General features: G+C 34.6%; 1 protein-coding gene across 15 annotated transcripts in view; it reads right to left on the bottom strand.

Moving 5' to 3' along the window:
- Positions 1-17,943, bottom strand: part of FIP1L1 (factor interacting with PAPOLA and CPSF1) — a 70,036-nt gene that overhangs the window by 3,748 nt on the left and 48,345 nt on the right. For 7 of the 15 annotated variants that reach the window (XM_082630728.1, XM_082630735.1, XM_082630738.1 and 4 more), the window contains 4 exons: positions 17,333-17,359; positions 15,244-15,298; positions 13,699-13,754; positions 5,876-6,089 (listed from right to left, as the gene is read on the bottom strand). In XM_082630728.1, the coding sequence (XP_082486854.1) occupies positions 5,876-6,089; positions 13,699-13,754; positions 15,244-15,298; positions 17,333-17,359 (352 nt within the window). The remainder of the gene's footprint in view (positions 1-5,875; positions 6,090-13,698; positions 13,755-15,243; positions 15,299-17,332; positions 17,360-17,943) is intronic. The other 8 variants (XM_082630736.1, XM_082630734.1, XM_082630737.1 and 5 more) reach the window with 2 other exon arrangements.

Below are 17,943 nucleotides of genomic sequence, written 5' to 3'. Positions count from 1 at the left end.
AACTCTCTTAGAATGAATAAAAATATCTTTTAGAACACTGTGTGCTAAAGAGCTTTGGTTTCTAGAAATGTATGTTTAATACAAATTATTAAATTAGAATTTGTACATAGCCTCAAGATGTTAAGGAATCTGAGAGAGAATAACAGGAGACAGAATCAGGTGGAAGTATAAGCCATATAAAAACAAAGCCTAACTGTGGTCTCTTAGCAAAAGTGATAATTCAGGAGTGCAACACCTAAAGCCAAGTCATATTGCTGACCAAGTTATTATTGCCTGTGATACATTTTTAATGTTATTTTAAAAAGTATTCATATATGCATATATATGGATGATATATATATATACACACACACACACACACACACATATGGACACATATACACAAACACGATTTTTTTTCTGATCATAAATGTGTACTTGGTACTGGGAAGGTGGAAGTGTGTCATCAGAAAGGCAATGCACCACGACAGGCAGTGTGGAGTAGCAGGAAGAGTCCGTGCAGAACAGGCCCAGGAACATGTCCTGACTCTGGTATTTACTAAATGTATGACCCAGGGTAAGTTACTTAACCTCTGTGAACACTCAGTTTTCTCATCTGTAAAACTGGCAACAGTCTTTTTCAGGGTTGTTGTAGAACTGGCAATAACATTTATAAAGTGTTTGGAACAAGAGCAGGCCCTCAAATGGCCACTAACAGGCAGGCTCACCATCTTCATTAAATTTAATGTTAAAATTTTCAGAAGCAGAACGCTTTTTGTAAAGGTGACTGTTTCTAATAAAGTTTCTAAAGGAGAATAAACTCACACCTACCATGACAAATGAATATTAGCATTAATATTATCCTCTTTTTAAAAAATGAGCTTCTTTGTAATGATTCCAACTGGATTTACCTAAAAATAACTAAGGTAAATTATCTCATAATTTGTCCTTTGTAACCCTCTTTTTTCCCTCTCACCCTAACACCAATTCTTGTTAGCTTTGAGGCCTTTAAGATTCTGAAGGCAGCCATCTGATGGGACCCTTCCTACAGATGGTGGAAGATTTGGTCTCGTACACAAAATATAAAGACCCCTTCTCTGATAAGCAGCTGCAGCACAAAGGTTTCTCTGAGCCTGGAAATCATTAGAGCTCATTTCAAACACCCTAGAATGACCAGCCTTCTCTCTGGCCCACAATTAAGCGGCCTAAAAAACAGATGTTGAAACTGGTCTGTAATTTTCAAAACAATGACTCTGTTATTTGTAACAACACATACTACATGCCATATTGCTGAAATCTCAGTCTTGAGAAAAAAATGGCCTTTACTTATACTTCATTTGGATTTTCCAGAGAACATTTTATTCCTGGGATAATTCAGAACAACACAAAATTCTTCCACCTTTTTTTCCTTCTCTGGCCTTGAACTTTTAGTCAGATTTAAGTAAACATTACTCCTGATGCCCTACAGCTAGCAACATGAAAATCAAATATGATTTAACCATTAACACTTTTAGCTTCAATAAAAATTAAGTAGCATTTGTGCATGAGTGTGTTTGAAATGGACAAAATTTTATAAACACTGTATTATTTATGCAAAGAAAAGTTACAAGCTCTAGCAAAGCAATTCATTTCAGAGTGCTTTCCTGTGAAGTTTTGCATTAAGCTCCTTACCTTGTGAACATGTACATTCCAGAGATAACAGTACTATCTCAAATATATTAATTTTAACTATATTAGAAACAATTCAACTTCCCAGAAAGTAATGCCCTTGAATTTAACAGAATTCATGCACTTATGTGACTGAAGTTATTAACAGCACATGTCCCACCACACAAACTCAAAACATACACTTCAACACACACACACACAAACACGTATGTATATACCATACCTTTACTTATTTAGTCAATAAAATGTTACCAGGTGCCTACAGTGTGTAAGTCATATTATTAGGAGCTACAGGAAGGAAAAAGATTAATAAATCCTATGGAGTTTCTTCTTGCACTTTTTTTTTACATAAAGTTTTAAACTTCTAACCAGTCCTAGATATCGTGACAATATTATATGGTTAAATCTATAACGACAGTGTATGAGTAATTCTGTATCCTCAGCAAACAACTCTGTGCCTGGTACATAACAGGGACTCAAAAAATGTCAGTTACGTGAGAGAGTGGCATGGACACATACACACTACCAAATGTAAAACAGCTACATAGTGGGAAGCAGCCACATGGCACAGGGAGATCAACTCGGTGCTTTGTGTCCACCTAGAGCAGTGGGATAGGGAGGGTGGGAGGGAGATGCAAGAGGAAAGAGATATGGGGATATATGTATATGTATAGCTGATTCACTCTGTTATACAGCAGAAACTAACACACCATTGTAAAGCAATTATACTCCAATAAAGATGTTTTAAAAAATGTCAGTTACATGAATGAAAGAATGAATCTTGCTCCCCACCACCCCCGAAAGAAAAAAAAAAATCAAGTACAGAAAGAGTAATAAAAACAAATGAAAAATAATAGAATTTTTAAACTACCTAATTTCAAGACTAGAAAGGATTTTAAGTAATATCTCAACCATATTTCCAGTAGATAGTATGGCTCTACTGTTGCTTTAATTTCTCTATGCTTCCATTTCCTCATCTGACAAATCAAAATTTAGACTGGATAACCCCTAAGGACCTTTCTGGATTAAGAAGTATGATTACATGATCACATCTAACAAAACAAATGCTGTCTGAATCAAGCATATGCTCACATCTTGAACTGATATATTACTTCATCTCATCCAGCAAAATCAGAAAACTGTGTACCTTACATTTATCTTATCCATAAAAATAGCTGATAACAAAAAAAAGTTATCTTTAGCTTATTTCATTCTACATTGTGGAGGTACCTAAATGGATATGTTAATTAGAAAGATGCCCAAATTAATGCTTTGATATAAAGGTTAATTTTTATCCATTTCAAAACCTATCTAGCTAATACAGTTTCACCGACAGTTTTCAAGATTGTTTTTTCTCTATTGTATTCACCCTCCTCCCCGATACGTGTTAAGTCATTTTATTCACTGACACATTCATTATGTTCCAGGCATTACTGTACAAAGTGCTGAGGATACAGAGATGAAAAATGATAGTCAACACCCTGAAAGAGAAAGACATGCTTTAAAGAAAATACACAAAATGCTTAGGGAGCATGTGAAGGAATAATTAATTCTTTCTTTCAGGTTCAGAGTTGCTCACAGAAGACAAATATGAGCTGAACCTTGAAGAATCAGTAAAAGTTTGTGAGGCAGAGAGGATAGGAATAACATGAAGAAGGGAAGTGTTAAACTATGAGGCTTTCCAGAAGAGCAACTACCTAGTTCAGTGTAGCTAGAGCATGCAATATATTGCCTTGGGAGAGAACCAGGGTTAAAATATAGAAAGGTGCACTGAATTTGTGACTTATGGATCATAAAAAGAATTCTGACTTTATTCTTTATGCTAGCAATAAATGAATTCTTTCCAATGGCACAGAAAGTTTTAGGGAATCTATTTCCAGGTCCCCAACTTCCATATTTATTCTTTCCTAAACATGAACTGCCTAATGATACACCTGCAGGTAACACATATGCCACTTCTCTGGCTAACCTCTCCTCCATCACGTTCCTGGCCTTTTACAAAAGAAAGGCATTCTTTTCACCAATTTTACTATAGTACATTATTGGCTCAGGGTATAAAAACCATCATGGCATCAAGAAGATCTAATTTAAAATATTAGTGTCAGTAAGACCTATTTTATTCAAAGAACCATAAAGCTTCTATAGGGCTTTAGGCCTTTCTCTCTTATACATCTGTCTGCTACAAAGTATGAAGAAATGGAATATTTTGGCCTGTGTCCTGGGATGTTCTAACGTCAGATATCGTGTAGAGTAGTGTGGTGGAGTCATAAGAATTTTCCCTGAACTAGTAAAAAAACAAAACCAAAAATTCCTTCTGAAGGAAAGCAAAACAAAGTGCTGGGGGGGCAGCACCTTATTTTGAGTTCTGTGACTATTTTATCTTAGATTTAGATAGGAAATATGGATTAACTCATTTAACTGGACAGAAAAATGAAGTCAGACTTTTTTCCCATAGAAATTGGGTGTGATGTGGCTGGCTGGCTTGACAATAGGAGCTGTCTTTTACCAATTAAGTTATTTGGTAACTATTTTCCATAAATGGAATGGGGGTTTGCATGAAAATAAATATCAAATACACATAAAGGTGTTTCATTTTTTAAAGACATTTTGGAAAAGATATATTTCCATTTTTCTAACCCTTTCTAAGCATATTAAGTTGAACAGGGTACCTCTAAAATAAAGAGTATTAAGTATAATTGGTAGTCTTCCGATAAGTCTTGGTAAAGCCCTTTTGTTGTTCTTCCAAGAAACTGAGAAAACTAAAGACTTTGGAAGCAGGGTCTTTGCAGATGTAATCATCAAGGTAAGATGAGGTCAGACTGGATTTGGTTGCACCCTAATCCAAAGACTGTTATCCTTATAAAAATAGGGAAATTTGTACACAGACACAGAGAGGAGAATGCTGTGTGAAGACAGACACAGATTGGAGTGAAGCATCATCTACAAACCAAGGGATACCAAGGATTGCTAACAACCACCAGAAGTTACAAGAGAGGCAGGGAACAAATTCTCTCAAAGCCTACAGAAAGGAACTAAACCTGCTGCCACCGTGATATCAGACCTCTAGCCTCCAGACCTGTGAGAGTAAATTTCTGTTGTTCTAGGCTAACCAGTTTATGGTACTTTTATTGCAGCAGCCGTAGAAAACAATTTCACCGAGTAACAATCAGGTGGTTTCCAATTATCTGCTTTTAAGAAAACTGAGCCATGAGCTAATAGATTCTTAAAAATAACTTTTGATGACAGGTTAGCTGTGTAATTTTGACATATCACTAAATCTTAAAGTGCTCAAATAATTGAGTGACAGAGCCGCAACAAAATTCCATCAATTCTTATTTACATATTTTATGTGAACAAGGTTTCTCAATGCTTACATCTATATATTAAAAAAAAAGAAATATAATTAATGGCAAAGCCTTTTTTCCCCTAACAGTAGTAACATTCATTCATGGATACAAATATTATTTAGGGATGGGAAGAAGCTCTTCCATCACATTAAAGAATGTAGTTCTGTTAAAGTATTTTCAGAATTTGTATTATATTTATATATATAAATATAATATATAAAATAAAATCAAAAAAATTTTAAATACTTAATCTTATGGTCATTAATTTTTTAATACATTTTAACTTACATAGGTATGTTGCAGGGAATACTGACAGGATGGATTAAAAGAACTTTTTCAAGAAAAAAAATATTTTGAATTAGAATAAAATTCTTCGGGGGACGCGGCTCAGAAGTAAGAATTCAAGCACAAAAAGAAACACAGAATTTCCAACTGTTACAGAGCTTGTTTATACATTTTTTAAAAATGGATAATGATGTTTAGCAAATCACTTTAGTATTCTTAATCCATTGGATAATAGAATAATGATAACTTTATTTTAAAATTGTGAGATTTATAACAGACTGGAAATTATATCTATATAGCCAACTATTTATACTTAAGGTGAAAAATTTTTGATGGCAAGATAAAAATATGTGAGGGGGTATGACGTTTTCAAAATTGTTTTAAGGAAGAAATGAACAAACAAATTTGAAGACTGCTGCTTTAGATAGTGGGAAATCCTTATGAATAAACAGCCTTGATGCTTTTAAAACGGCTATCCTAACTACTCTTCAAGCAATCCTTTCCCAATTGTAGTAGATTTTCCATCCTGGCACTGAATATAAATTCTAAAGTGCATATAAAATACAGGTGTACAAATTACTGCACGCTGAACATACCTGTTGAAAACACTCGGCGTGGGACTATGATCACGTTCCCTCTCTCTCTCTCTGGTGCGTTCTCTTTCTCTGTCTCGATCACGATCTCGTTCTCGGTCTCTGTCTCTGTCTCTATCTCGGTCTTTCTCTCTTCTTGAGTAATAGTCCCATTGCTTACTGGTGTCCACAAGACTAGGCCATGAAGGAGCAGAACCAGGAAGGTGGGGAAAGGCAACTACAGAGAAAAGAAAATAATAATTAAAAACAAAAGTTATGGTACTTAAAAAACAAAAAAGACCAAAAAAAGTAAATATCCCACAAAAATGCTTCACTAGATTAAAAAGAAAATTATTTTATACATAGAATAGAGAAATAACATATGGTGAATACCCACAGTCTGGGTAAATACCCAAAAACAAACCTTAAAGATCTAACATATAAAGACTTCATTTTGCAAGGTGAACAGCAAACGAGAATTAGATACACCACAAACTTCCCAATATATCAAAAATGTAAACCAGAATACATAAGGACATCTTCAAAGTGCTCAAAGAATGTAACAATCAACCTAGAAATATGTACTCAAAATTGTATTTCAAGAATAAGACTAAAACAAAGGCATTCATAAACAAAAATAAGTGCAAGTTATAAACAACAGAGTTCACCAAAAAAAATTTCTACCAGATATATGCATATTACATTTCAAGAGTTACCACTAAAAAACAGAAATAAGTATATTATTTCAAAACAATGTAGGGAAAAATAGAATTTTTTAAAATTCACCTGAAAAATTCAGTCAATTCAAAACAGAATTAGAAAGAACGGGGATATGGGAGACAAGTGTGAATAGCTCAAAAATCACAATAATACAAAAGGCATTGAATTAATTAATCAGTTAAGTGACAGAGATTATTGATTTGTACTTTTAAAAATTCTACCTAAATGCTGAAGACACAAACAACCCAATCCAAAAATGGGCAGAAGACTTAAATAGGCATTTCTCCAAAGAAGATATACAGACTGCCAACAAACACATGAAAGAACGCTTAACATCATTAATCATTAGAGAAATGCAAATCAAAACTACAATGAGATATCATCTCACACCAGCCAGAATGGCCATCATCAAGAAATCTATAAACAATAAATGCTGGAGAGGGTGTGGAGAAAAGGGAACACTCTTGCACTGCTGGTGGGAATGTGAATTGGTACAGCCACTATGGAGAACAGTATGGAGGTTCCTTAAAAAACTACAAATAGAACTACCATATGACCCAGCAATCCCACTACTAGGCATATACCCTGAGAAAACCATAATTCAAAAAGAGACATGTACCAAAATGTTCATTGCAGCTCTATTCACAATAGCCCGGAGATGGAAACAACCTAAGTGTCCATCATCGGATGAATGGATAAAGAAGATGTGGCACATATATACAATGGAATATTACTCAGCCATAAAAAGAAACGAAACTGAGCTATTTGTAATGAGGTGGATAGACCTAGAGTCTGTCATACAGAGTGAAGTAAGTCAGAAAGAGAAAGACAAATACCGTATGCAAACACATATATATGGAATTAAAAAAAAATGTCATGAAGAACCTAGGGGTAAAACAGGAATAAAGACACAGACCTACTTGAGAATGGACTTGAGGATATGGGGGGGGGAAGGGTAAGCTGTGACAAAGCGAAAGAGAGGCATGGACATATATACACTACCAAACGTAAGGTAGATAGATAGTGGGAAGCGGCCGCATAGCACAGGGAGATCAGCTCGGTGCTTTGTGACCGCCTGGAGGGGTGGGATGGGGGGGTGGGAGGGAGGGAGATGCATGAGGGAAGGGATGTGGGAACAGATGTGTATGTTTGACTGATTCACTTTGTTATAAAGCAGAAACTAATAAAAAAGAATTAATAAACTAACTATATAAATAAAAAAAATGAATGCTGAAGATAAGAGACATAAAAACACACAGAATGGTTGAAAGTAAAAGAATGGGGGGGAAAAAAGGAAAATACTAATAAAATAGTAATAAAATAAAATACTAATATCCCCCAATTTCCATATGAGTAGCTGTATTAAAGCACACTCATACAAAAAGGATTACTCGGGAAAGAAAGGAAGACTACTTGAAGGTGGAGAATGCAACTGACCAAGAAGACAGAACAAATTAAACTTCCAAATATCTAACACCATTGCCTTACTTTTTATAGAGTAAAAACTAATAGAAATAATACAGGTAGAAATAGAAAAATCCACCATGATCATGGGAGATTAACATACTTTTTCAATTACTGACACTTTAAGCAAACAAAAAAATCACTATAGATATATGAGGACCAAGCAAAATACTGCTAACAAAGTTGATTTAATGGACCTAACATAGAATACTGCCCAGGGCAGGTAAAGAATACTCATTCTTCTCACCCATATGAAACATTTATAAAAATATACTATGTACTTTCGAAGGATAAGTATAATAGACACCATGTTCTCTGACCACCATACAATTTAAATTAGAAGTAAAAATTTTAAATTATGGGAAAATAATCTCCATATATATCAAATTTAAAACACACTTCTGATATCTCAGGGGTCAAAAAAGTCATAAATTTAAAATAGTTTAAAAACCGAACATAAACAAAAACACAATATATCAAAAGTCTAGAAATGAAAACTGTTCTGGAGGGAAATTAATCTTAAAAAACACTAGATTAGAAAAGATGGCGAGTGAATGAATTAAGCTTTCAACTTATGAACCTAGGAAAAAATAGAATAATCTAACAGAAGGGAGATAATAAAGATAAAAGTAGAAATCAAGTAAACAGAAAACTACCATACAATAAACAAAGCCAGAAGTTGGTTTTTAAAGACTAGATGAATAAAACATGATAATCTTCTGACAAGATTAAGAAAAAACAGACCTCATAAAAATTATCAGAACAAATAAGGGACTACAACTACAGATGTTGCAGAGATTAAACAATACAGAGAACATTATATACTTCAGACAAACACATTAAGTAACTCAAGAGTGAAAAGAAATCTTGACTAGTACCATAATTATTAAAGACATTAAATCTGTAACTTAAAACCTACCCACAAGACCATATGGCTTTTACAGGTGACTTTTACGACAGATCACTCTAATAATATACAAACTTCCAGAGAATAGGAAAAAAAGATTATTGCCTAACTTATCCCATGTGGCTTGTATAACCTTAATACTAAAACCAGTTAAGGACAGTACAAATAAAGGAGAATCACAGAACAATCTTACATATGAACTTAGTTGTCAAAATCCTAAATAAGTCAGTGTTTATTTTTAAAAAATAAAAAGGTAATCAATCATGACCAAGTTAGGTTTACCTTAGCAAATAAAAGGTAGCTCAATATTAGAAAAATTTAGAAATCTGCCACATTAACAGAGAAGGAAAACAATATGATCAACTCAGAAAGCATCTGATAAAGCTCAATATCTGTTCACAGTTTAAAAGCCCTTGGAAAACAAGAAGAGATTTTCCTTATACTGACATAGGGTTTTATCAAAACCCTAAGAGTAAAAACCTAGTAGTATAAATATAAAAGCATTTCCTTTAAAAAAAAAGGGGGGGGTGTCCCCAGACAAGAACTCCACTTTCAGTACTTCAATATTATATGGAGATCCTAGCCAGAACAATAAGACCAAAAAAAGGGGGTTGGGGGTGGGGGGAGGTGAGGAATAAGAATCTGAAATGGAAGGAATTGCAGATGATACTGCCTGAAGAGAATTCACAAACAAATTATAGTGAGAGTTCAACAGGTAACAGGCTACAAGATCAACATATATATTGATCAATATATATACATATAAATAAAACAAAAACCAATTATATTTCTAAATACAAGCAAATACAAACAGTACATGGAGCTTAAATGAATACACCATTTATAAGAACAAAAAATAGGCACCTATGACTAAATCTAACCCAAGATGTGCAAGAAGTGTATGGAGACAATTACGGCACTCAGCTGAAACACATTAAAGAACACCTCCCTAAATGGAGAGTACTTCTTTATACATTAACTCAATGTTGTAAGGTATGAATTCCTACAAACTGTTCTAGAGCATCAATGTAACAAATAACATGGTATAGTAAGAGAAAGGACTCTGGAGCAAGGCTATAAGGTTTAAAGCCTGCCTCTGCCACTTATTGTGTGACATTGGGAAAATGGCCTTAATCTGGCTGTTCTTAAATTCCTTAGTCCATAAAATGAGGATCATAACAGTATGCCTGCTTTATAAGTGTCAGGATTACATGAATTAACAGTGTTTGTCATACTTGTACGCATAATATAAGCGTTAATTATTAATAAAAATCAACAGAGTTTTTCATGGAACTTGCAAAGTTGATTCTAAAATAGATATGTAAGAGCAATGGCCCCAAAATACTTCTGAAGCAGAATAAGGTAGATAGACTTTGCCGAACCAGATATCAGATTTACTATAGAACTCAAAATTAAGGTAGTGTGGCATTATTAGCACAGGGACAGTTAAATTAACCAAATGAATAGTCTAGAAAGGTAAGAAACAGATCCATGCATGCAGGGAAACTTGATACATTAATGGAGAGATGACATTGTAGATCCCTCAGGAAGGATAACAAGTAACACTGGGACAATTACATATTTACTTTATAACGTAGGCAAAAATTAATTCCAGATGGCTTAAGAACTTACACAGGAAAAAGAAATTTGAAAACTTTTTTTGGGGAAAAATGTATTAAAGAATATCTTTGTATACTTGAGGTAGAGAAACTCATGGTTCAAATATGAACCCAATTAAAATGTGGTATGACTTTGCACAGTTGATGAAGTGTTTAAAAAAATGATACTTTTAATGTATTTGCCATAGAAAATTTCTTCTTTGAGGGGCTTGAGTATAATTATCGCTTTAGTACAGAATATTTACACAGTCATAATAATGTGACTATGGTTTATTGTTTAGCTTTTAGAATAAAGTATTTGCCAGGGCACAGATAATTTTGGTTACAAGACAGAATATTAGAAGTATAGGTGATCAAAGCAGGGAGGCAGAGGTGGAAAAAGAGGTGAAGGCTTGGAAAGACACACAGTAGTAGAGACTGATGGTACATGAAACAGAGGATAGGTATATAAATAAAAAGAGGAAGAAAGAGAGTAATATAATTTCACTTCAGGGGAATAGGAGAGGAGTAATGATGGTAAGTGAGTAAAATACACATCTATCACACTAGGAAGATAACAGATCTAAATTTATAAAGTTATATAATCAAGAAATAGGGTGATAAGCCTATGTAGAAATGCCATGCAGACCATCAAAAGAACTAAAAACCATTAAAAATGTTTGTCTCTGCAGTTCTTCAATATTCCTGCAAAGATTACTTTTAAACTAGGTATTACTTTATAAGCACAATCTTAATATGCACATCAAGAAAAATCATTGTTTCCATCTACAGTTACTTAGTAGTGTTTGAGGATGAACTACAAAATTCTAAAATAAACAAAGGTAAAACAGAATTACCAATAAAGAGGAAGTAGTATTTATCATCTTCATTCCAAGGCTTTGTTTGGGATAAAGAAACCTAACTTTCCTCTATTTAATTCTTGTGCTATGCTTTATCATTGTTAGTACTAAAGACATCCTCATTAAAGGGGGGGAAAAAGCTCATCTCTGAGGGGGTGGTAAAGAGTGAGCAGAAAACTCTTGCTTTTTTATTAAAAATGTGCATGTATTACTTTGAGAAAAAGTTAAAGGCTTAATTAGCCAGTTTTTTAAAAATGAAATCTTCCACAAGGAAACTGTGCAGGTAATCTCAAGAATAAAGTCTTATTCTTTCTGATATGGGCTATTCCTCAAGTTCATCTGTACTGCAACAAATACACAGGAATTTAATGACAAAGCAGAAAATGTTAAGTGCCATAAAAAAGGTAAAAATAAATTTTAATTAATTTTATAAGTAATGCTTATCGAGTATGTACATATTATAGGCACTGTGCTGAGTCCTTTATATTCAAACTTCAATTAACAGATGTGAAAAATAACCGCCTCCAAGTGCAGAAAAGGGAAGGAACTTGGAGCTTGTTGGAGATGGGGATAATCAGAAAAATAACAGCTAATATTTGAGTGTTTGTTAAATGGCAGGACTAACATGCTTCAGTGTATTCTCTCTGATCTTATGAGGAAGAATTATGCTCTCCATTTAATGGTTAAAGATCTACAAAAGTCACATAAATAATGAGAGGGGGAAGCAAGATTCTAACCCAGAGTGTGACTTCCTGGGAGCCCAGGGGAAAAAATGTGATATAACCACTGAAACAAATAACAGAAAGACTACCTTTTGATGTGAATGAATGGAATATGTGGCTTTGAACAAGGTGGGTCTGAAGGACAGTACAAAACCCTGACACAGATACCTAGAAGGTTAACAGAAAGTATATGACTGATACTATGATCTGATCTCTCACCAAGACTTACAAATTCTACTCCATAAATGCCTTTGGAACCACTAATTTTCTCCATCCCCCATGGTATCAGTTGAATTCAGGGCTATAAATTTCTTCCCCTGGATTACTCTAACAGCTTCTTGTTCTCCCAATCAAGCAGGCATCTCTGCCCTTCCCACCTTTCTCCCACCCTACAAATCCCCAATTTCCTCACAGTAAGTAGCCAGAATGGACGCTTTTCAAATGTAAACCTAACAATTATGCAAATCAGCATAAAACTAAATGGCTCCTCACAGCCCTCTGACTAAGGTCTAAACTCTACAGCATGGCTGTAACCCCCCCCCCCAACCCCGCACCATTTCTTATCTCATCTCTAGATGTTCATTGTATTCTCTACACTCGGACCACACCACACTTCATTCAGTTCATAAAGCCTACCACACTCTCTCACATCCCCATGTTTCTGAACATGATTTGAACCCCAAATCAAATCATCTACACCCCACTCCAGTGGAGTGGCAGACCCCTCCATCATGCTCCTATGATACCCTCTTCTGTCACTTGGTTGTTTCCTCACTAGCTTATAATTTGTTGAAGGCAAGCAAACCTATGTCTAGTTTACTGTATCCTTAAAACCTAGTACAGGGGCCTCCCTGGTGGTGCAGTGGTTGAGAGTCCGCCTGCCGATGCAGGGGACACGAGTTCGTGCCCCGGCCCGGGAAGATCCCACATGCCGCGGAGCAGCTGGGCCGGTGAGCCATGGTCGCTGAGCCTGCGCGTCTGGAGCCTGTGCTCCGCAACGGGAGAGGCCACAACAGTGAGAGGCCCACGTACCGCAAAAAACAAAAAACCAAAAAAAAACCGAGTACAATGCACAGCTCTTTTAAAATAAACGAATGGATCAAGAAATCTAAGCAGAAAGTGGTATCAGAAGGCCTTAGAAGGGATAAAGTTGTCAAGAGTGAACATGAAAGAGAACCTGCCAAATGATCTAGAAGAAAAGATAAACCAGTGAGGGGGAAAGGTGAGAAAGAGGTTAGTCAGATACCGTGAGTTAAGAAACAAAAAAGATTATGGACAATGAAGATGGACAATTTGGTGACAAATCCTAAATACTTTTAGGAAAAGGCAAGGGACAAATATCCCCGTTGTGTCACCATTTGTTAATTTTTAAAAGTAGAGTTGATAAAGAAATGAAAAGTATTCTGTTAAGTAACCTGGAATATATGTAAGACCTAGTTATTCCTGTAGTAAATATTTTTTAATTGCTCTGTAAGATAGTACTTTAAACCAAGGAAGTATGTTTCTATTGTTTTAAAAGTACTTAAGTACTTTACTGATTCAAACTGAATCTGGGCAATTAAAAAATAACACTTACCATTGCCATATGGAAAAGCACGTGCAGAACGACTATCATAACCAGAGGAATGTCCACTGTCGAAGAAAAATATATTTTTATGTGTTGCAAGGAAGTTCTGAATTTTAATTTGGTGCAAATGCAAAACATAAGGCAGAATTATGACTTTTATTTAACCACCATATAATGGTACCTGTAATTCTGTAACTTCATTTTTTAATACTTAAAAACACAGGCTATTTAACCTCAAAACCTAACACCTACTTGTAAAGAAAATACAGCTTGTTAGTACTAACATGAGTAATCCAATCAATTCAGCCTGACTCACAATAAGTAACAGAAACTTCGAGGGTAACGAAGTATTTCAGACTTTAGTTAAAATTTTGCCTTAAAAAACTGACTTTAATGATTAAAAATCAGAAATTCAGCCCTACTGATAGAATCAACAAATACTACTTATCAATATTTTGATTGTGAAAACAAATGTTTAACAAGAACTTAAAATTAAATCCTATGGTCTCACAAGTCACACTTCACTGAGTTTTATCATTTCGTTTGAAAATCATATGCACGGTTTGATGTTATTGATGTAAAATTCTCACAATTTTTCTTTTTATATAGTTTAAATCACTTTTTCAGAAATACGGTATTTTTTATAGAGTTTATTTGCCACTTAAGAGGAAATAATAATAGCTACCATTTATTAGTTATTTCTATCTGCAAAGAATGGTGCTGATGCTTTATATTCACTAGCTGTTTTTATCTTCACAACTCTATCAACCCCCCATTTGGTAAAAGAGGAATCTGAGTCTCAATGAATAGTTCTGAACCTTGCCTAAGAACACAAAGCTGGGAAATTCTGAAGCCAAATTTGAACGAGGTTAGTGTGATTCCAAAACCTATGGGGTTAAACATGGTATTGCCATCCATGAGGTAAATGTTCTTTACCACAGCATTCCAAATAACACAAACCATAAACGCAGGGTATAAAAAATAAGGCTACTGCCACGCAGAAGGGATCCAATCTTCCTTTGTGGAAGATGGGTAGCAAGGAATAAGGCAGCTTTGCTTTACTGTGGGTAGCAAGGAATAAGGCAGATGGGTAGCAAGGAATAAGGAATAAGATGGGTAGCAAGGAATAAGGCACTGGGTAGCAAGGAATAAGGCAGCTTTGCTTTACTGTGGTCCCTGAAAATAGTTATTATCCTTACTTAATCCTAAAACAGACATGCATTATTCATGATTACTAGTCATGTTTGTACATCCCACAAAACTTGACTACAGCCAAGTTTTTACAATCTAGAGGTTTCTTTAATAAGAGTATTGTAAATCAAAGCAAGATATTTCAAAATACTATCATTTAGTTTTCTTTGTCCTGTTTTGTTATTAGGCTATAGGTCCAACATCTTATATAAAAGTAACTAATATAGATCTAGACTTATGAATTAAAAGGCAGGTACTATTGTTTATAAAATTAAACCTTTGAAAATATTACCAAGATACATATGATTCTTCTGTCAGAAGCCTATCAATGATAAAAAAGTTTACAGTACCCATACTGATTACCTTTCTATTGTTGGTATAAGAGATGGAGGTGGAGCGCCTGGTGGAGGAGGAAAACCTGAAACATTCAATATAAGATAAAAAAAGTTAACAGAATGTACACTTAATGACAAGAGTTAAGGTTGCTGTGTGTCACTAAATTTCTCTGGGGATATAACGTGCTTCTCTATGTTATAATGGACAGGAAAAAAATGGAGCTTAAATTTATGAACAGATTTTTGGAGGAATATAACTTTACATGAACAGTCTGGTCTAATACACAGAGCACAAACTGGGAGTCAGGACACCCGGTCTTATTTTCAGCACCACACACAGCCCATTTTGTGAGTGTGAGAAAGTTAATCTCAATGCCTTACCTTTTCCATATATAAAACAGTAGTAGTGTTGCCACCAAATATATCTTAAGTATTTTAGAAGAAAAGCAAATAAAATAGCATTTACCTCTTTCAAAAAATATTTTGAGAGTTTACATGTATAGAAATTTCCTTAAAATGTATAATTTATAAATAAAATCTTACCAGTAAATATATAAATACTTAAGGCTGAGAACATCCATCATAAAATACGTTTTAAATAGCACAACCCTAAAGAACTAATTTATAAAGAAAAGCACATAATATAGTTTTTAAATTAGTTTAGAAAGGAAATAATTTGTACCTTTATATCATGAGGTCTGCATTCTGAATAATTCACAAAACCTAAATGAAATACCACAGGGTATGGCTACAAGGGACCTTAACAGTTAATCTACTCTGCACTTTCAAATTCAGATAGGCAATAAAATATCCCAACAAGACTTGAAGATTCTGCAACTTATGATACCAATTCCTTATGACACCAATTCCTGCCAAGCTTTAATAACCCTGACTATTAGGAAGCACATTAAATTATATAATTTGAATCTCTCTCACTACAATTCATATGCTGATCTGCATGAGGACAAAAAGCAATCCACTGAAATACATGTTTGAAAACACTTCCACTAAGCTTCCTTTTTAGTATTCTAGGTAAAAATGAATCCCAGTTCTCCTAACCCTTCTCAGAAGTCCATTTAAATCCATTTTTAGCCCTGCTTCAAGCTGTTTCAAATTCACCATGCTCATCTTCACTGTGTCCAGTTTTTAGGGTCTCCTCTATTAAGCATCTTAGCAGTGTAAAAGTCAGCAATTACTACATTAGTCCTAGAGTCACAATCCTAATTTATATAGCCTTACAATCACACTTCTTTTTAACCTATAAAGACACACCAATGATTCCTTTATGACTTTTCCTAATAAGTCTTTTTCAGCCATATTCATACATAATCAGTGACTCTCTATCCCACATCTAAATATGTATACTATCCCATGCTATCTAAACTCCACTATTTTCTGTTTATCAAGGTCATTTTGAATTTAGACCCACCTTTCCAAGCACTGTCACCTCTCATTCTCTTTATACTTCTTGACTTTTAATACTGAACTCAGTAAATACACTTGCTATCATATTCGTATCACACTACCAAAAAATAAAAAAAATTTAAAAAGAACTGAAAAAAAAAAGTAAAAAACACTGGGCCACATATAAACTCCTATTGATCATATCCTTACAACAATGAACAATTTAATCACTGCTCTATGAACAACCATCTGTCCAGCTGTCAATCTATCTGTGTGGTTCAGAACATACTTTCTCACAACACTGAGTTATGCCAGCGGGGTAAAAATAAAAAAATCAGAAACCATGATAAAATCAGATAAATGATCTTTCTCTTCTCTTGCAGTCACTTCATACATAAAAAATTCATTGGTCTGAAAAAACAATTTTTAATAAAAATTTTATTTTTAATCCTATACTGTTTTCTTTAATAAATTGATATGGTAAGAATTTTCTCAGAATCTCTACTTCTACAGAAATGGGTAAGACAAGTATAAGAAAACTAAATATCTCAATCAAAACTCGAATGAAGCAAAGGCAGAGCTGAAAATAGGACCTTGAAATCCCAATAGCCTATTCCACATTCTAACCACATCCACACTGTCCCTCCTGTAACTGTAAGCTTGAAATTTCATGTTTATTAACAATGATGGAGAAAACATGAAAAAAGTTTTACCTGGAGGTGGTACAGTTATTGGAATACCTAAAAAACAAGTGATGAAATTTAATATAGTAATTGGATTTCATAACCTGTTATGTATTTATGCCATCACCAAAGAAAACCTTGAAATACAACCCCTCGCCTCATTGTCCTGGCTTATTCAGTCAAAAGCAGCATTCTGTTTTCTTGCAGAGGACCAACGATTCAAATGTAACGTCAGACTTCCTGATGAAATCCCAGTCTAACAACTTCATAACAAGGTTTCCCCCACTAGTTGTAATCACGAACGAAGTCAGACATCGGTTAAAAAGGCACACTTGTGCCTACACAAATATCAAACTCCATGAAATTAACACTAAGTTTGATACTCAACATCTGATCTTGTTATGTTCCCAGTTTACCAGGGGGAGTTATCAATGGGCTCTGAAGTACTGCAGGTAGTGCAAGGGACCTTGGAAGATGATGGATATTCACGTTAGTAAAGCTACGAGGGAGGTTCAAGTGTTAGTGTGAACTGTTTTGCTCTTGTTGACACGAGTGTGGAAAGGTTATTACTTCCCTTGACTTGTGGGAGGATAGGGGGTATAGCCAAGTCACATATATAAACCCCTAGGGCACACTAAGTC

The sequence above is a fragment of the Mesoplodon mirus genome (assembly GCF_964341445.2).
Source record: "Mesoplodon mirus genome assembly, chromosome: 2".
Lineage (NCBI taxonomy): Eukaryota > Metazoa > Chordata > Mammalia > Artiodactyla > Ziphiidae > Mesoplodon > Mesoplodon mirus.
Note: the sequence above shows the minus strand (reverse complement) of the source record. Positions and strands in the feature narration are given on the sequence as shown.